Source organism: Aethalodelphis obliquidens, unplaced genomic scaffold (genome assembly GCF_003676395.1).
Source record: "Aethalodelphis obliquidens isolate GAN/ISIS:26980383/991018 unplaced genomic scaffold, ASM367639v1 scaffold5, whole genome shotgun sequence".
Taxonomy (NCBI): domain Eukaryota; kingdom Metazoa; phylum Chordata; class Mammalia; order Artiodactyla; family Delphinidae; genus Aethalodelphis; species Aethalodelphis obliquidens.
Genome location: NW_020837949.1, coordinates 57968499 through 57988720, shown reverse-complemented (window position 1 = coordinate 57988720; position 20222 = coordinate 57968499). Strand labels below are relative to the sequence as shown.

Sequence of the window (20222 nt, the reverse complement as noted above, 5' to 3'; positions counted from 1 at the left end):
AAAAATGAAACAACCTAAGTTTTACACTCGTCCACAATTAGCTGCTGAGATCTATTTGCTGCTTTTAATTTTGTTCTTTGTGAACTATATTGATATGCTTCCTCTGACAGAATTTTTATTCTATGCTGGGGAGCAAGGATGTCAAATTAGACCCCTCAAAAGGCTCATTAGTTTAGTCTCATTTTACTACTGCCAGTGGCTCTTCCATTGTGATCCCTCAAAAAGGTAATAATTTGGTTACTGAGCAATCAATCTGCCTGACTAAATAATATTTTTAAGCACAGACCATACATCCTCAAACATATATATATATATTATTTAAATAAATGTGATCATAATATATCTGGAATTTCCCCTTTATTTATGCGGTCTTCTTTTCTTTTTTACTTGGTCCATATTCCCATTCATGTTAATAAGATGGTATGTGTCTCTCAGTACTTTCCTCTGTCCTACTATACAAGCATATAAACGTATCATCAGATACAATATACACATTATATGCATATAATTAAATATACATATTATATATGGCTTAATTTTCCTTCTTATTTTCTTTACACAAACAAGATCATATTATACCTACTTCTCTCTGCAGCTTACTTTTCTAATCCAATGATACCGCATGGATATCAACTTACATAGCCTTAAATCACTTATAATGCATATTTCATGGTGAGAAGCTGTCGTAACTTATCCAACCATTTCTCTACTAACAGGCATTCACTTTTGTTTCCATTTTACTGGCCCTTTGAACAATACTGACAAACATGTTTTTTAATTCACTTACAAATCCATATTTCCAATTCTCCTCTCTGTGAACACATATTTTAACATTAATGAAATAAAAGATACACTATGCGCATTCCACATTTTTTGGTTAACATTCAAAGTTATTTTCTGATAGTCTCAAAGTCTTTATAGTAATGGTGTATTAGCTGCATAAAAAATAGATGGTATTAGCTAGTCAGCAGTGGTGGAGTGTTAAAGGAAAACGGGCTCATGTGCTCAATAGAATACTTGATGCTTTTAAAAGCCTTTTTAGCAATAACCTTTAATTTGTTAAGTATTCTCAACTAGTAATTTTTTTTTTTTTTTTTTGCGGTATGCAGGCCTCTCACTGTTGTGGCCTCTCCCGTTGCGAAGCACAGGCTCCAGACGCGCAGGCTAAGCCGCCATGGCTCACGGGCCCAGCCGCTCCGCGGCATGTGGGATCTTCCCGGACCGGGGCACGAACCCGTGTCCCCTGCATCGGCAGGCGGACTCTCAACCACTGCGCCACCAGGGAAGCCCTCAACTAGTAATTTTTTGAATAAGGTTCATCTCATTGATTATTAGTTACTGCCAGCTTCTGCTTTAAGTATTTCTAAGTACAACTCATAATCCTACATCTTTATTCTACATATGTTTAAAAGTATGTCATTTGGCAAAAGTGATGTGTTTGCTCAGCTGTGTGCTAAAGAAAGCTATGTAGAGTGCTCTCCCTGGAGGAAATGTTTGATGTGATCCCCAGCTGAAGGCACGTCCTCATTGATTCTAGGCACAGGTATCTAGTGTGAAAACTGCTGACTAAATGAGTGATCACTGGAGACTTTCCTTCCTTCCTTACATTTAGAATATTTGCACACGCCATTTCCCATATTTATTACATTCTAATCGTTTCCCCAGTATAGATATTCATGTTCATCAAGAGGCATTCTCCTGCTAAAAACTTTCCTACATTCATTACAGTTTTCGAGTTTCTCCCCAGAATGAGTTTTCTTACGCACATGAAGGTTAGATCTGTGCGAAGGCGCTTCCTCATTGGTCACATGTATAAAGTTTCTTCTCTCCCACATGAATTCTCTTATGTATATGAAGGTTAGCTGTATTGCTGAATTATTGCACATATTCATCATATTCATAGGGTTTCTCTAGAGTGTGAATTTGTTCATGTTGATAAAGGGATGAATGATGACCAAAAGCCTTCCCAGTGTTTACATTCAAAGAAGTTTTTTTTCTTCCTCCAGTGTGTTTGCTCTTGTGTAGTTTAAGAGATGATCTCTGTAGACTTTTCCACACTGAAAAATGTCATAGGATTTCTCTCCTGTATGAAATCTCTGGTGTGTATTAAGTGTTACCTGAATTCTTATTCATATTCATTGTATTTATAGGACTTTTTCTTCATTATGAATTATCACGTGTCAAGCCAATGTTGAGTTCCCATACTCAGTATATCGAAAGGGCTCCCCTCAAATGTTGATTCTGTATACTATCATGCCATTAAATATAATAGTTACTTCCTGCAAATAACCTGCATGAAAATTATATCTGAGTTTTTAAATCCATTTTCCCTGCCTGGACTCAGGCTTTAGTAAAATTATCTTCTTTCCTTCCATAGCTCCTCTTGATGCTCTAACTGGAAAATTACTCAGATTTGCAAAGCTGAAAACCCAACTGTGGGCAAAACTATTATATCAGCTTGAGCCATCCTCAATCCCATTGCCGACCACGTGAAAGACATGGTGATAACCGAAGGAAAATTAAAGAAAGAGTACAATCAACCCACAGAGACCAGGTGACTAATCTAATCTCTGTACAGCTTCTTTGAGATGTCAAGCATGGGTGAAGTCCAAGCCACAACTTCAAGGCCCTGATTCTTGTGGTTGCACCATCAAGAACCCAGCAGCCATCCTGTCTTCCTCTGTATATACTCTCCTAGGAACAGGCAGAGCACTAAGTATGCAAAGCAGCCAGGGCAAGATGGAAACAACTATAAGGCTGTGTTAGGAAGATGTTATCACCACCCTCTGGAGGCCAGGAAAAAAAATCTCATGTTAGTTCAGCATTCCCTTCATTGCTAGTGAGATTTGAGCTTGTAGTCATATGAACTTGGGCCATTAGATTTCCTCTGAAGTAAAGGGCCAATTTTTCTAATGAGTTTTGCCTGACTCTTTTTTCCTCATCATTTCCGAAGACTCTTAGAATATTATAGCTATTAACTCCATGTCATCTATGATGAATATTTCCCCCTTCAAATGTATCACTTATCTCTTGGCTTTGTTTGACAATATTGCCTTTAAGAGTTTAAAATTTTGGATGAGTAAATTGGTCCATCTTTTCTTTTATAATTTCTGATTTTCCATTTTGGTTAAGCCCCTCCTCCCACAAGCCCAGATGATAAATGTAGACATAAATTTTCATCAAATATCTTTGTCATTTTTAATATTTTATTATTTAATTCACATAGAGTTATTTTTATATATGATATAATGAAAATGATGTTTTCCAACTTAATACTCTTTCAGATAGATGCTTTATGCCAGAACAATTTGTAAAGCACCCTGTCACTTCTAAATTAGAGTATCTTATGTGTCATGTTATTAAATTCTCATGCACACTAACATCTTTCCCTGGACCTTGTATTTTGTTCCACTGATCAACTGCTATATGTATACAATTTGTTCTGATTATAGAGGCTTCACGTTACATTCAGATAGTTGGGAAGTTAAATCCTTTCACATTCTTTTCCATACTTCCCTTAGGTCTGTATTTTTCCATATAAAATTTAGTATTGTATTATGCAATCCCCTCTAACAATGAAACTCTGATGGCAGTTCTACTTGAACCGCATTAAATTTATTTATTCATTTATGGGTATAGAAGACAGAATAGGAGAGACTTTCCTATACTGAGTCTTCTCATCCAAGAATACAGAATATCTATTTGCTCAGATCTTGTATCTTTAATAGCTATAATACAACTTTTACAGCTTTAATAGCTACAAAATGACAATGATATATCACCTCACACTTGTTACAATGACTATCATCAAAAAGATAAGAGATAACAAGTGTTGGGAAGGATGGGGAGGAAAGAGAACTCTTGTGCACTCTTGGTGGGAATGTAAATTGCTGGAGACACTATGTAAGACAGTATGGAGATTCCTCAAAAAATTAAAAATAACTACTTCGTTTAGTTCTCTTCTAGTTTAATTTTTCTAGTTTAACTTTTACTATGAAATGTAGCATACAAACAAAAGAGTTTATAAAAACATTTACCTACAAAACATTGCGTAAAACAAAAATAAAGCAAACATTCATGTACTAACAAAGACAGAAAACATTACAAATACTCCAAAAGCCCACTAATGTGAGCCTCCCTGAAATCATAACTCTTCCTTTGGTAACCATTATCCTAAACATGGTGCTACCATTCCTCCCTTTTCTTAATACTACTTTTTAAAGCTACTTATTTGTGTATTTCTAAGGAATATGCTGTTTAATTTTTCCTGGCTTTTAAATTTAAATAAATGGAATTGTACTGAATGGCTTCTTCTGTGATTTGCTTCCCACCCCGCCTCAATTTCATGTTTGTAAGAATCATAACACACTGCTACATGGAACTGTGGCTCCTTCATTTTTACTGCTGAGTAATATTTACTATAGATATGCTACAATTTATATACCTTTTCCTATCATTGATGACTACTCAGATTGCCCTCATTTTTGCTATTGTAAGCAATACAATGGCCCACAGCCAAATCCAGCTGTCTTTGTATGGGCCATAAGCTAAGGATGGTTTTTACATTTTTAAATGGATGAAAAGTGTAAGCTTCACTCTTACATTCTCTTTAACCTCAAATGAAAGTGTCTTTTATAGGAACAATTATTGGCCAATGTTGTTTAGTGTAATAATTGGTATTCTTTATATATTTTTCATCCAAGCAATTTTATGCTTAATACTTACATAGTTTTCAACTCTCTTTCCCTAACATTTGCTGTGTTGAACAAGCTGTTCTTTGTTTCTTTTCCTCCTTGCTAATTGAGAATTATGAAGGAGATATGTTCTTTAAGTCCTTACATATAAGCACATTTCTTTCTTTCATCAGGATAGGTAAACATTCTGGGATGGATAAAGGATTCTTGGATCATTATCCTTTTTCTTCTCAGTGGTGTGTGAAATCATACATACCTCCCCACTCCCAGGGTTACATATAAGAAGTCTGAGGCTAGTCTAATAACTACCTTTTTGCAAGTACCTTTGCTTCTTTGTTTGCTTTGATTTTGGCCTGGTATTTTGTAAGATTTTCACTTTATGTTTGAAGATTAGAATTTTCTCAGGCTGTGCCTGAGTATGGGAATTTTTTTTAAAGTCCTTTCACTTGCAACAAATTGGCTAGGACCTTTCAATTATGAGGTTCAGATATATTTTGAGCTCAGGAAAATTTCTTCTATTTTGTCTAATATGTCTCTTGTCCTGTACTGTCTTTTCCCCTTCTATTACAACTTATATATTAGGTCTCCTTCATGATTTTTCTTGGATTTTTTGCTCTGTTTGAAAATTTGAAAATTACTTTGGGACATTTCTTATGTTTGACCTTCTAGATAACCAATTTGAGTCTCAACAATAACCTTTTCAATTCCTCCACTGAAATTTTTAATCTTAAAATAAATATTTTTGTTGTTAATTTGCTTAATTAAGAATGTCTTTTTATATATATATTTATTTATTTTATTTATTTACTTTCGGCTGTGTTGGGTCTTCACTGCTGCACGCGGGCTCTTCTCTAGTTGCGGCGAGCAGGGGCCAGTCTTCGTTGTGGTGTGCGGGCTTCTCATGGCGGTGGCTTCTCTTGTGGCGGAGCATGGGCTCTAGGCGCGTGGACTTCAGTAGTTGTGGCTTGCGGGCTCTAGAGAGCAGGCTCAGTAGTTGTGGCACACGGTCTTAGCTGCTCCGCGGCATGTGGGATCTTCCCGGCCCAGGGATCGAACCTGTGTCCGCTGCGTTGGTAGGCGGATTCGCAACCACTGCACCACCAAGAAAGCCCTAAGAATGTCTTTTTAAAGCCACACTTGAACATCTTTATTTGGTTTCTTTGGGTTTTTTTGTTATTCAAGTTGTCATCTGTTTGTTCTGCTTTTTTCCAAAGCTCTCTGAGATGTGCTATTTTTCTGTTCATTAGGTCCTAATTCAGTTCCCAGGTGATGATTTATGATGGTAAACACAGCAGGCTCTGGTCCCGTAGGTCCCCAGTTACTGTAGCAGGCAGTCTGTGATTCCAGGGAAATATCAGGAGCAAGCCCCTCTGCTCCTGTCCGCCCTGCTTTCCTTTAGCTTTCTCCCCTCAGAGATGAAGAGGATTCCACTGCCTTCATTCCCCAAATCCACCATTTTCTAAAGGCCCAGCACTCCCCCTATCTACTACATGCAGAATCTAACCATGACCACTCTCCCTCCACCAAAAATCCCCAAAGCAACCACCTGCCCCAAGCTCTCACTTATGGCAGCTCTCTCTGGACTCCTCACCTGCACCAGCGCTTTGCAGGAGTACCAAGAAAACATCAGACCTCACTCACACCTTCCTACTCCTAGTCGCCAACCCAGCCAACTAAAGTAGATGGGTTTCAGTGGAGTGCGTAAGGGAGGAGTCTTTCAATCCACCATCTATACAGAATTCATATAAACTATTTTTGAAATTTAATAAATAAAACCCTCCATGAGAAATAAAGCTTTATCCAATCCTTAGGGGGGGGAAAAAGGCTATACTTAGGGAAAATAAAGTCATTTCTACATTATTAACATAGCAATATAATATTATTAACATTGTAGAGCTCATATACCTTTCTCTAGTTCCACTGGGAAAAGTTCCAGCTTTTCTACACGCTTTTCAAGTTCATACTCGGCTGAAGCAGCCACAGGGTCAACTTCATCGTTTCTCCTGTCATAGTCTTCATTGGAGTATGTGCTGAAGACCTGTAGTAAGATATCAACAAAAAGATGAAAATCTAGAAAAGACAGTTTTCTTGATTAAAAAAAAAATCTGCTACATATCCAAAACTACGTAAGTTAAAAATTTTGTACGAAGAATTTCTTCTAAACAACTGTTTTGTCATAAAATCAACTGAGATGTTAAGAAAAGGAAAACTGAATCAGAATAAAAATAACTTACTAATTTAAAAAATGTACCACTTTTAATAATTTGAGAGACAGCATTAGCCACAGAATACATTATATGGTTAGCAACATTTATCACTTTTTATAGAATCAGAGTATACCATATTAGCTGCAATAAAATTAAGGTAAAGCATCTTCAGGCTTTATTTACCGAAGCAAATACCCGCACTGAACCCATTTCATGCTATGACCTATACAAGCCCTGATGTTGCAGTGTGCTGGTTTTATAAGAATTATATTTCAAACACAGAATCATTGAAACTGACTTCTATTCTGTACTGGGCTGTGTTAAGCTCTCATTTGTTATCTCTCATTTTACTTCCATGTAGATATAAATTAAATCCTCATTGAACCTTTTTTTTTTTTTTTTTTTTTTTGCGGTATGCGGGCCTCTCACTGTTGTGGCCTCTCCAGTTGCAGAGCACAGGCTCCAGACGGGCAGGTTCAGCGGCCACGGCTCACGGGCCTAGCCGCTCCACGGCATATGGGATCTTCCCAGACCGGGGCACGAACCCATGTCCCCTGCATCAGCAGGCGGACTCTCAACCACTGCGCCACCAGGGAAGCCCTCATTGAACCTTTTAATGAAATGACTATCAAAATATTGCTCAAGAGCTGCAGAACAAACAGGATATTGGTAGCTCTTTCTTTCTGACCTAAATCATTCAAAAGACTACTAAATGTGGTCTTCAGATGTAGCTGTACATCTTCTTTCTGCTGAAATATTTGTTTTATTTGAAAAGTAACTGGAAATAGGTATACAACCCCTCACTTAATACACTGAAGAATATTTTTTAAAAAGAAATGTATAATTCATCAAGCCTAATTAATTTGCATGATAAAAACTGACATTTTCAATTAAATTCAACAATTATGAAGTATCTAGACTGTGCCTGACAAAACTTTGTCATGTCCTCCCAAATCTAGAGTGAGTAGTTTTTAAAAATATATACTTTAAAAAGTGATAATAAAAACATCAATAGAAAGCAGGACAGAAGGTCAGAGATGAAAGAAATTAAGTCTATTGCCTATAAAGCTGGCCCTGCTAGTCCAGATGTGCTTTACATTCGTATTATTGGAAAATTGGCAACTCTTACATGCTGTATATGGTAACCTATAAACCAGAAATATATACTGCGTACAAAGAAACAGATGTAGTGTGGTTCCTAATTCTACATACTTCTCAAAATCGTATCATTTATAGGTTTTGTACCAGAATGCATAACTGTTTTTCTTCCTGAATTTCAACATGTTTTCATAGCCTTGTACCATTCACTTGGTCTCTACCACATTCCTACAACACAATAAACATTTCTACACCAAAATGAACACTTCTAAACTATGGGGTTTGTACCTTTTAAATTAATCTTTTCATAAAATATGCTTCCTATGCCCCTTCCATAGAACCTTCCAATATTTTTCTTAAATTGTCATGTTTATGACTTTCTCTTAGACAGCCTGTTTGATCTTTCACTTCCCTTATATGTTTTGGTAATCACTTATTTATTCATTCATCAAAAATTTACAAAGAATCAACTCTATGCCAGACATCGTGCTAGACACTGAAGAAGGTACAGTTTCAAGTAGCTCACAGCTCAGTAGGGACATAGAAATCAAAATAAACTAAAATATATGTGATAACTGATGTAACAAAGGAATATACCAAGTAATTTTTTTATTGTCATGAATTTCATGGAGGGGAAAATATTTGAGTTGAACCTTAAATAAACAAAGATTCACATATTCAAATGTAGAAGAGGTGGAATGTATATTTCAAATATAAGACACTAGAAAAAATCTATATCTGTATCTTTTGGAAAACATCGACAGTTGAGTGGACCACAGTGCAGCATGCCTAGGGGAGCAAACTTTAACAACATACAAAGAAAGTTACTTGGATCTGGAACGTACATGTCCTGGAAACTATCGGCAGAGATGACCGGAAATTATTCCATTGATGTTTGCCACTTGTCTACTTCTGCTAATAGGTTCAAGTATATGATTGCTAAACAAGGATTCAAATGATATTCATACAGGAACATAACTCAATTTTGCTACCAACTTAATGTATGAATTAAAAAATGTGTGTATACATACACGTGTATATATGTGTATATGTGTTTGTGTGTATACACACACATCTGCTATCAAATGTCCTTCCCCAATCAGTCTGGTTTATAAAGTCCATTTGGGGATAACCAGAAATTAAATAAAACAAACAGAAAACTAACTATATGACTACATATTGGAAAACAGTACTTTAAATAATGTTTGAGGCATGTAGCAATCAGATGACCGTATCACCATTTAATTCTGTAGAGAAGAAATAATGTAATATACTTTTCATCTTCAGCTTGTTCATAGTCTGGTAAATTATGTGGGCACATAGGTAAAACCTATAAATACATGAAACAGAAAAGCCAGAATTCATTATTTGCAATTTAAGCTTTTGTTTACCTGGAGAATCCAAGAGGTTAAACAGAAAAACTGTTAGAATGAACAAGAGTTCAGTGAAAACAGAATTTCAAAACTACCAAAAAAGCCCAGAATAGCTTTAGAAAATATAACAGAAAAGATCAGAAATTATAAAATACTCAAGAATTGCTGATTATAAATGTGCAAGGATATCCTTTATCTATAAAACTTAACTGAAAAATTCAAAAAGCCTTGAAGAAGTGTAATGCCATACTATGTTATTGGATTAAAATCCTTAATATTGTAAAAACCTCTATGATCCTAAATTACTGTAAATGTCTCTTTGCCCCAATTTAATTTATGAATTCAGGGCAATCAAAATGAAAATCCCACTAACATTTTTCATGGAAACTAACAAGCTGCTAGCAAACAAGGAATAAGGATGGAAATAGACCCTATCAGATACCAAAACATACAATAAAACTTAGTTTATTAAGGCAGTGCAGTTTGCCCCAAGACAGATCTATTTTTGTACTCTATTCTGTTTCACTCCTCTACTTTTCTATTCAAATTAGCTTGGGTGGTCTATTCAATAAATAGTAGGGAAAGAATGAGATATCCATATGAAAAAAGATTCCTATTTCATATGATTAACAAAAAGTAAAACTTAACATTGGTTAAGAACAAAAATTATAAACTATTAAACTGCTAAAAGAAAATATGGGAGAATGTTTAACAGGCTAGAGAGGACATTCCCAAAAAGCCGAAGACCCTAGAAATCCTAAAGAAAATGAGTAAACTATTTGATTAAAAATTAATGCTAAAAACTTCTAGGTAACAAAATATACCATAATGAAATTACAAAACAAGTCAAATATTAGGAGAATATATTGCCAAATATCAAAATGAAATATGAATATTCATAATATAAAAAGGGTTTTATCAACTTAACTACATCTGTAAGTAGGGGAAAGGAAACTGAGAATTCAACAAAGACATATCAATAAATGATGTAAAGATGCTCAACTTCATTAAAAATTAAGCAAATTCAAGAAGTAAATACTATATATTCACCCATAGGATGATTTTTTTTTAAAAAAAAGACTGCAACATCCAGTGTTTGTGAGGATATAGGAAAAAGAATACACTTGGAAAAGCAGGAAAAAGGTCGCAGTTTGAGAATAGCTATCAAGATTTTAAATGTAAATGCCTTTGATCCAATAACGCTATACCTAAGTATTTATAGAGATACTTGCAGGTGTGCACAGATACCTGTGCAAGGGAGTTCATTACAGAACTATTTATAATAGCCTAAGATGGAAAATTACCTAAATGTCCAATGATAGAGAAAATGTCTTACTAAATTACAATATATACAAATATGTAATTTCATGCAATGATTTAAAAGATCTATCTCCGCTGACATGAAAGTCTCTGAAATACATATATTATTTAACCAAAAAAGCACATGGCAGATATACCTATATCTACTGATATATCCCTTTGTATCTATTTATATATTTCTATATATACATATATAGGTACAAATATGTTCTCAACTGGTATGATCCTAACTTTAAATTAAATACCTCCTAAATTCTCTAGCTATGTAGCTCTTGCCAAATTGTAAAACCACTCTAAGCCTCAGTTTCATTATTCACAAAATGGCTATTATAATAATAATACCTACCGCATAAAGTTGCTGTAAGAATGAAATGAGATAGTCCAAATAATTATGCTGGGTTCAATGTCAGGGGAGGGAAAGCTGTCCCAAGGTAATATGAGAGATAACAATATTGCCCCAGATACCTACACTCACCTCATATTCTCATTTATAAATAAGTTTTGAATATTTAATCCACTATGATGCTTAATGCCCTTGGAACAAAAATCTGCAAGACTAATTTAGTATTATAATGTAGACTGGCCTGCCAAAATCCCTACCTGTGTCCAGAGCAATACAGTATCATTACACAATGGCTCATCATCTGCCGCCAGGCTTTGTTTTGCCTTCATCAGGTAGAACCTCAGAGATGAAAGGAAAATTGACCTAGGTAAAGACTTCCCCTTTCATCAATATGGTCATGACTCTTTCAGTATTCTTATAATAGTTCTATCATTTTTATTTATATTACCATAACTGCTCTACAAATATATATGAATAATTACACAAATAATAATCAGAGCTCCATCATGATACCACTGCAATGCAAAAAACTAAAGGCCAACAGCATCCTGGGTCCTAATATTCAACGCCATTCAAGATATAAACATATATATTTAGTTCAGTCACCTTCACATTGTTCCTGCTTTATTTCACTGAGAAAAGCAAACAAAAGGATGTTTACGTTTAAGACTTCTTGTTTCAGAGCCAACCAGTGATATTCTATTCCTTGATCAAAGGAAACAAAACAAGACCATATCCCTTGCTTTGCAGCAGAGGAAGGCTTTTAGGGATAACAAGTTTACAAATACAGTTAGCAATGACATTTCTGACCCAGCAACCCAAGGCTATGGAAAACAAATAAAGTTAAAATTAGCTTATAAGATTTCAACTAGAATCATTCTTTTTCACATTTCTGGTAGTTTGAGCTCCAACACTTTTTCAAAACAACAGCAACATTTTTTTCAACAATAAGGAAAAAAAAACCTTATTTCCTTTACTTCCTTATGACACATTTTCTTTAGTCAATGCAGGTCAAAATGAATTCAGGATCAGTCCATATCTTAAAGTTTTAAAAACAAATCTGGCGATAAACCATCCTCAGAAAGGAGGATCCTGACAGCCTTCAAACTTCAGTTTCCTTTCTGTCCCTCACTGATTTATGATATAAGAATTATAGTTTCTTGACTGCCTACTGTGTGCCAGGGAGTATGTTAGCTTCTTGTTCTAAATTGACATAAGCCAAACTGAAGTGCACAATTATCAGGCATTTGGGGGTAAGCGTTGGCAATCTCCAAAGATTCTAAATAAGTGAGAGCTTTCTGCTGCATATAAACACATTGATGAGCAGGATGGAAGAAAAAGACCCACAGCTCTATCTTGCAAGCTCAGTAAAGTCTCAGATTTCTGTCCTTTAGTTACTCTGACAAGTAACCTGCATGGAGGTATACTTAAAGCAACTGTGACAATATTCTACAGTAGGATGTGTCTAATTTTCTAACTGGATCCCTCAATGGAATCCTGCATTTCAGAAAACAGGACCAAATGAGAACTAGAGTTAGGTGTTACTCTAAAAGCTTTGCTTGCTTGACTCAAAGTCCATTTACATAAAATATTTCTAAAACCAATCCACATATATTCAACACTATGCATTTCACCAATTATTTGTAACATCCCCAACATTAATAAACCTTCCTATTTAAAGTATGCATCGCTGGAATGTAGACTTCTAATTAGGGACTTTCAACTACTAATCCTAGAGTGAAGATTCATGATTGTTATACCTAGAATGCTAACTAAAGGCTCCTAAAACAAAGTTATTACCATAAATATGGTGATACGTGTGCTAAAATAACGAAGTAAATTACAGACAATATAAAACATTACACAAGTAATCTTTAACTCGTGTACCAACTGATCCAGTAAGTAAGGCAGAAAAGAGGAAAGATTTGAAGCTCAGAGAACAATATACATGGTATATATGAGGATAACTACTAAAGACAAAGTCTATAAGGACAAAAGGTATATTTCACTAATTGTAAGCCTAGTATTTTCATGAATAACTAAAGAACAGGAAGTGAAAAAATAAATATACATAATGGGAGGTAGACAGCAAGGCTAGTCAAAAGGAAACACAAGATTGAGGGGAAGATGGCGGAGGAGTAAGACGCGGAGATCACCTTCCTCCCCACAGATACACCAGAAATACATCTACACGAGGAACAACTCCTACAGAACACCTACTGAACGCTGGCAGAAGACCTCACACACCCCAAAAGGAAAGAAACTCCCCCACGTACCTGGGTAGGGCAAAAGAAAAATGAATAAACAGAGACGAAAGGATACGGACGGGACCTGCACCAGTGGGAAGGAGCTGTGAAGGAGGAATGTTTTCCACACACTAGGAAGACCCTTTGCGGGCGGAGACTGCGGGTGGCTGAGGGGGAAAGCTTCGGGGCCGCGGAGGAGAGCGTACCCACAGGGGTGCGGAGGGCAAAGCGGAGAGATTCCCGCACAGAGGATCGTTGCTGACCGGCACTCACCAGACTGAGAGGCTTGTCCGCTCACCCGCCGGGGCGGGCGGGGCTGGGAGCTGAGGCTTGGGCTTTGGTCGGAGCGCAGGGAGAGGACTGGCGGCGTGAGCACAGCCTGCAGGGGTTAGTGCGCCACGGCTAGCCAGGACGAAGTCCGGGGAAAAGTCTGGACCTGCCGAAGAGGCAAGAGACTTTTTCTTCCCTCTTTGTTTCCTGGTGCGCGAGGAGAGGGGATTAAGAGCGCTGCTTAAAGGAGCTCCAGAGACGGGCCCGAGCCGCGGCTAAAAGCGCGGACCCCAGAGACGGGCATGAGACGCTAAGGCTGCTGCTGCCGCCACCAAGAAGCCTGTGTGCAAGCACAGGTCACTCTCCACACCGCCCTTCCGGGGAGCCTGTGCGGCCCGCCACTGCCAGGGTCCCGGGGTCCAGGGACAACTTCCCCGGGAGAACGAACAGCGCGCCTCAGGCTGGTGCAACGTCACGCCGGCCTCTGCCGACGCAGGCCCGCCCCGCACTCCGTGCCCCTCCTCTGCCGACGCAGGCCAGCCCCGCACTCCGTGCCCCTCCCTCCCCCCGGCCTGACTGAGCCAGAGCCCTCGTATCAGCTGCTCCTTTAACCCCGTCCTGTCTGAGTGAAGAACAGGCGCCCTCAGGCGAACTACACGCTGAGGCGGGGCCAGATCCAAAGCTGAGCCCCTGGGAGCTGTGAAAACAAAGAGAAAGGGAAATCTCTCCCAGCAGCCTCAGGTGCAGCGGATTAAAGCTCCACAATCAACTTGATATACCCTGCATCTGTGCAATACATGAATAGACAAGGAATCATCCCAAATTGGGGAGATGGCTTTGAGAGCAAGATTTATGATTTTTTCCCCTTTTCCTCTTTTTGTGAGTGTGTATGTGTATGCTTCTGTCTCTATAGCTTTGATTCCACCATTTGTCCTACGGTTCTATCCGTCCGTTTTTAAAAATTTTTTTTCTTAATAATTACTTATTATTTTAAAAACTTTATTATATTTTATTTTACTTTATCTTCTTTTTTTCCTTCCTTCCCTCCTTCCTTCCTTCATTCCTCCCTCCCTCCCTCCTTTCTTGCTTTCTACTTCTACTAATTCTTTCTTTCTAATTTTTCTCCCTTTTATTCTGAGCCGTGTGGATGAAAGGCTCTTGGTGCTACAGCCAGGAGTCAGTGCTGTGCCTCTGAGGAGGGAGAGCCAACTTCAGGACACTGATCCACAAGAGACCTCCCAGCGCCACATAATATCAAACGGCAAAAATCTCCCAGAGATCTCCATCTCAACACCAGCACCCAGCTTCACTCAACGACCAGCAAGCTACAGTGCTGGACACCCTATGCCAAACAACTAGCAAGACAGGAACACAACCCCACCCATTAGCAGAGAGGCTGCCCAAAATCATAATAAGTCCACAGACAACCCCAAAACACACCACCAGACGTGGACCTGCCCACCAGAAAGACAAGATCCAGCCTCATCCACCAGAACACAGGCACTAGTCCCCTCCACCAGGAAGCCTTCACAACCCACTGAACCAACCTTAGCCACTGGGGTCAGACACCAAGAACAGCGGGAACTACGAACCTACAGCCTGCAAAGAGGAGACCCCAAACACAGTAAGATAAGCAAAATGAGAAGACAGAAAAACACACAGCAGATGAAGGAGCAAGATAAAAACCCACCAGACCTAACAAATGAGGAGGAAATAGGCAGTCTACCTGAAAAAGAATTCAGAATGATAGTAAAGATGATCCAAAATCTTGGAAATAGAATAGACAATATGCAAGAAACATTCAACAAGGACCTAGAAGAACTAAAGATAAAACAAACAACGATGAACAACACAATAAATGAAATTAAAAATACTCTAGAAGGGATCAATAGCAGAATAACTGAGGCAGAAGAACGGATAAGTGACCTGAAAGATAAGATAGTGAAAATAACTACTGCAGAGCAGAATAAAGGAAAAAGAATGAAAGGAACTGAGGACAGGCTCAGAGACCTCTGGGACAACATTAAATGCGCCAACATTCAAATTGTAGGAGTTCCAGAAGAAGAAGAGAAAAAGAAAGGGACTGAGAAGATATTTGAAGAGATTATAGTTGAAAACTTCCCTAATATGGGAAAGGAAATAGTTAATCAAGTCCAGGAAGCACAGAGAGTCCCATACTGGATAAACCCAAGGAGAAATACATGAAGATACATATTAATCCAACTGTCAAAAATTAAATACAAAGAAAAGATACTAAAAGCAGCAAGGGAAAAACAAGACATAACACACAAGGGAATCCCCATAAGGTTAACAGCTGATCTTTCAGCAGAAACTCTGCAAGCCAGAAGGGACTGGCAGGACATATTTAAAGTGATGAAGGAGAAAAACCTGCAACCAAGATTACTCTACCCAGCAACGATCTCATTCAGATTTGATGGAGAAATTAAAACCTTTACAGACAAGCAAATGCTGAGAGAGTTCAGCACCGCCAAACCAGCTCTACAACAAATGCTAAAGGAACTTCTCTAGGCAAGAAACACAAGGGAAGGAAAAGACCTACAATAACGAACCCAAAACAATTAAGAAAATGGGAATAGGAACATACATATCAATAATTACCTTAAATGTAAATGGACTAAATGCTCCCACCAAAAGACACAGATTGGCTGAATGGATACAAAAACAAGACGTGTATATATGCTGTCTACAAGAGACCCACTTCAGACCTAGAGACACATACAGTTGAAAGTGAGGGGGTGGAAAAGGATATGCCATGCAAATGGAAACCAAAAGAAAGCTGGAGTAGCAATTCTCATATCAGACAAAATAGACTTTAAAATAAAGACTATTACAAGAGACAAAGAAGGACACTACATAATGATCAAGGGATCGATCCAAGAAGAAGATATAACAATTGTAAATATTTATGCACCCAACATAGGAGCACCTCAATACATAAGGCAAATACTAACAGCCATAAAAGGGGAAATCGACAGTAACACATTCATAGCACGGGACTTCAACACCCGACCTTCACCAAGGGACAGATCATCCAAAATGAAAATAAATAAGGAAACACAAGCTTTAAATGATACATTAAACAAGATGGACTTAATTGATATTTATAGGACATTCCATCCAAAAACAACAGAATACACATTTTTCTCAAGTGCTCATGGAACATTCTCCAGGATAGATCGTATCTTGGGTCACAAATCAAGCCTTGGTAAATTTAAGAAAACTGAAATCGTATCAAGTATCTTTTCCGACCACATGCTATGAGACTAGATATCAATAACTGAAAAAGATCTGTAAAAAATACAAACACATGGAGGCTAAAAAATACACGACTTAATAACGAAGTGATCACTGAAGAAATCAAAGAGGAAATCAAAAAATACCTAGAAACAAATGACAATGGAGACACGATGACCCAAAACCTATGCGATGCAGCATAAGCAGTTCTAACAGGGAAGTTTATAGCAATACAATCCTACCTTAAGAAACAGGAAACATCTCAAATAAACAACCTAACCTTGCACCTAAAGCAATTAGAGAAAGAAGAACAGAAAAACCCCAACGTTAGCAGAAGGAAAGAAATCATAAAGATCAGATCAGAAATAAATTAAAAAGAAATGAAGGAAACAATAGCAAAGATCAAACTAAAAGCTGGTTCTTTGAGAAGATAAAGAAAATTTATAAACCATTAGCCAGACTCATCAAGACACAAAGGGAGAAGACTCAAATCAATAGAATTAGAAATGAAAAAGGAGAAGTAACAACTGACACTGCAGAAATACAAAAGATCATGAGAGATTACTACAAGCAACTCTATGCCAATAAAATGGACAACCTGGAAGAAATGGACAAATTCTTAGAAATGCACAACCTGCCTAGACTGAATCAGGAAGAAGTAGAAAATATGAACAGATTAATCTTAAGCACTGAAATTGAAACTGTGATTAAAAATCTTCCAAGAAACAAAAGCCCAGGACCAGATGGCTTCACAGGCAAATTCTATCAAACATTTAGAGAAGAGTTAATACCTATCCTTCTCCAACTCTTCCAAAATACAGCAGAGGGAGGAACACTCGCAAACTCATTTTACGAGGCCACCATCACCTTGATACCAACACCACACAAGGATGTCACAAAGAAAGAAAACTACAGGCCAATATCACTGATGAATATAGATGCAAAAATCCTCAACAAAATACTAGCAAACAGAATCCAACAGCACATTAAAAGGATCATACACCATGATCAAGTGGGGTTTATTCCAGGAATGCAAGGATTCTTCAATATACGCAAATCTATCAATGTGATAAACCATATTAACAAACTGAAGGAGAAAAACCATATGATCATCTCAATAGATGCAGAGAAAGCTTTTGACAAAATTCAACACCCATTTATCATAAAAACCCTGCAGAAAGTAGGCATAGAGGGAACTTTCCTCAACATAATAAAGGCCATATATGACAAACCCACAGCCAACATCATCCTCAATGGTGAAAAACTGAAAGCATTTCCACTAAGATCAGGAACAAGACAGGGCTGCCCACTCTCACCACTTTTATTCAACATAGTTTTGGAAGTTTTAGCCATAGCAATCAGAGAAGAAAAGGAAATAAAAGGAATCCAAATCGGAAAAGAAGAAAAAAAGGTGTCACTGTTTGCAGATGACATGATACTATACATAGGGAATCCTAAAGATGCTACCAGAAAACTACTAGAGTTAATCCATGAATTTGGTAAAGTAGCAGGATACAAAATTAATGCACAGAAATCTCTGGCATTCCTATACCCTAAGGATGAAAAATCTGAAAGTGAAATAAAGAAAATATTCCCATTTACCATTGCAATAAAAAGAATAAAATATCTAGGATAAACCTACCTAAGGAGACAACAGACCTGTATGCAGAAAATTATAAGACAGTGATGAAAGAAATTAAAGATGATACAAATAGATGGAGAGATATACCATGTTCTTGGACTGGAAGATTCAACATTATGAAAATGACTCTACTACCAAAAGCAATCTGCAGATTCAATGCAGTCCGTATCAAACTACCACTGGCATTTTTCACAGAACTAGAACAAAAAATTCCACAATTTGTATGGAAACACAAAAGACCCCGAATAGCCAAAGCAATCTTGAGAATGAAAAACGGAGCTGGAGGAATCAGGCTCCCTGACTTCAGACTCTACTATAAAGCTACAGTAATCAAGACAGTAATGGTACTGGCACAAAAACAGAAAGAGAGATCAATGGAACAGGATAGAAAGCCCAGAGATAAACCCACGCACATATGGACACCTTATCTTTGATAAAGGAGGCAGGAATGTACAGTGGAGAAAGGACAGCCTCTTCAATAAGTGGTGCTGGGAAAACTGGACAGGTACACGTAAAAGTATGAGATTAGATCACTCCCTAACACCACACACAAAAATAAGCTCAAAATGGATTAAAGACCTAAATGTTAGGCCAGAAACTATCAAACTCTTAGAGGAAAATATAGGCAGAACACTCTATGACATAAATCACAGCAAGATCCTTTTTGACCCACCTCCTAGAGAAATGGAAAGAAAAACAAAAATAAACAAATGGGACCTAATGAAACTTCAAAGCTTTTGCACAGCAAAGGAAACCATAAACAAGACCAAAAGACAGCCCTCAGAATGGGAGAAAATATTTGCAAATGAAGCAACTGACAAAGGATTAGTTTCCAAAATTTATAAGCAGCTCATGCAGCTCAATAACAGGAAAACAGACAACCCAATCCAAAAATGGGCAGAAGACCTAAATAGACATTTCTCCAAAGAAGATATACAGACTGCCAACAAACACATGAAAGAATGCTCAACATCATTAATCATTAGAGAAATGCAAATCAAAACTACAATGAGATATCATCTCACACCAGTCAGAATGGCCATCATCAAAAAATCTAGAAACAATAAATGCTGGAGAGGGTGTGGAGAAAAGGGAACACTCTTGCACTGCTAGTGAGAATGTGAATTGGTACAGCCACTGTGGAGAACAGTATGGAAGTTCCTTAAAAAGCTACAAATAGAACTACCATATGACCCAGCAATCCCACTACTGGGCATATACCCTGAGAAAACCATAATTCAAAAAGAGTCATGTACCAAAATGTTCATTGCAGCTCTATTTACAATAGCCCAGAGATGGAAACAACCTAAGTGCCCATCATCGGATGAATGGATAAAGAAGATGTGGCACATATATACAATGGAATATTACTCAGCCATAAAAAGAAACGAAGTTGAGCTATTTGTAATGAGGTGGATAGACCTAGAGTCTGTCATACAGAGTGAAGTAAGTCAGAAAGAGACAGACAAATACTGTATGCAAACACATATATATGGAATTTAAGGGAAAAAAAAGTCATGAAAAACCTAGGGGTGAAACAGGAATAAAGACACAGACTTACTAGAGAATGGACTTGAGGATATGGGGAGGGGGAAGGGTAAGCTGTGACAAAGCGAGAGAGAGGCATGGACATATATACATTACCAAACGTAAAATAGATAGCTAGTGGGAAGCAGCCGCATAGCACAGGGAGATCAGCTCGGTTCTTTGTGACCGTCTGGAGGGGTGGGGTAGGGAGGTTGGGAGGGAGGGAGACGCAAAAGGGAAGAGATAT

At 37.6% G+C, this 20222-nt stretch overlaps 1 protein-coding gene across 2 annotated transcripts in view; it reads right to left on the bottom strand.

The window, feature by feature from the left end:
• The window catches only part of PPP1R9A (protein phosphatase 1 regulatory subunit 9A), a 323063-nt gene that overhangs the window by 145710 nt on the left and 157131 nt on the right, over positions 1-20222 (bottom strand). For both annotated transcript variants that reach the window (XM_027102484.1, XM_027102483.1), the window contains exon 3: positions 6600-6732. In XM_027102484.1, coding sequence (XP_026958285.1) covers positions 6600-6732 — 133 coding nt within the window. The remainder of the gene's footprint in view (positions 1-6599; positions 6733-20222) is intronic.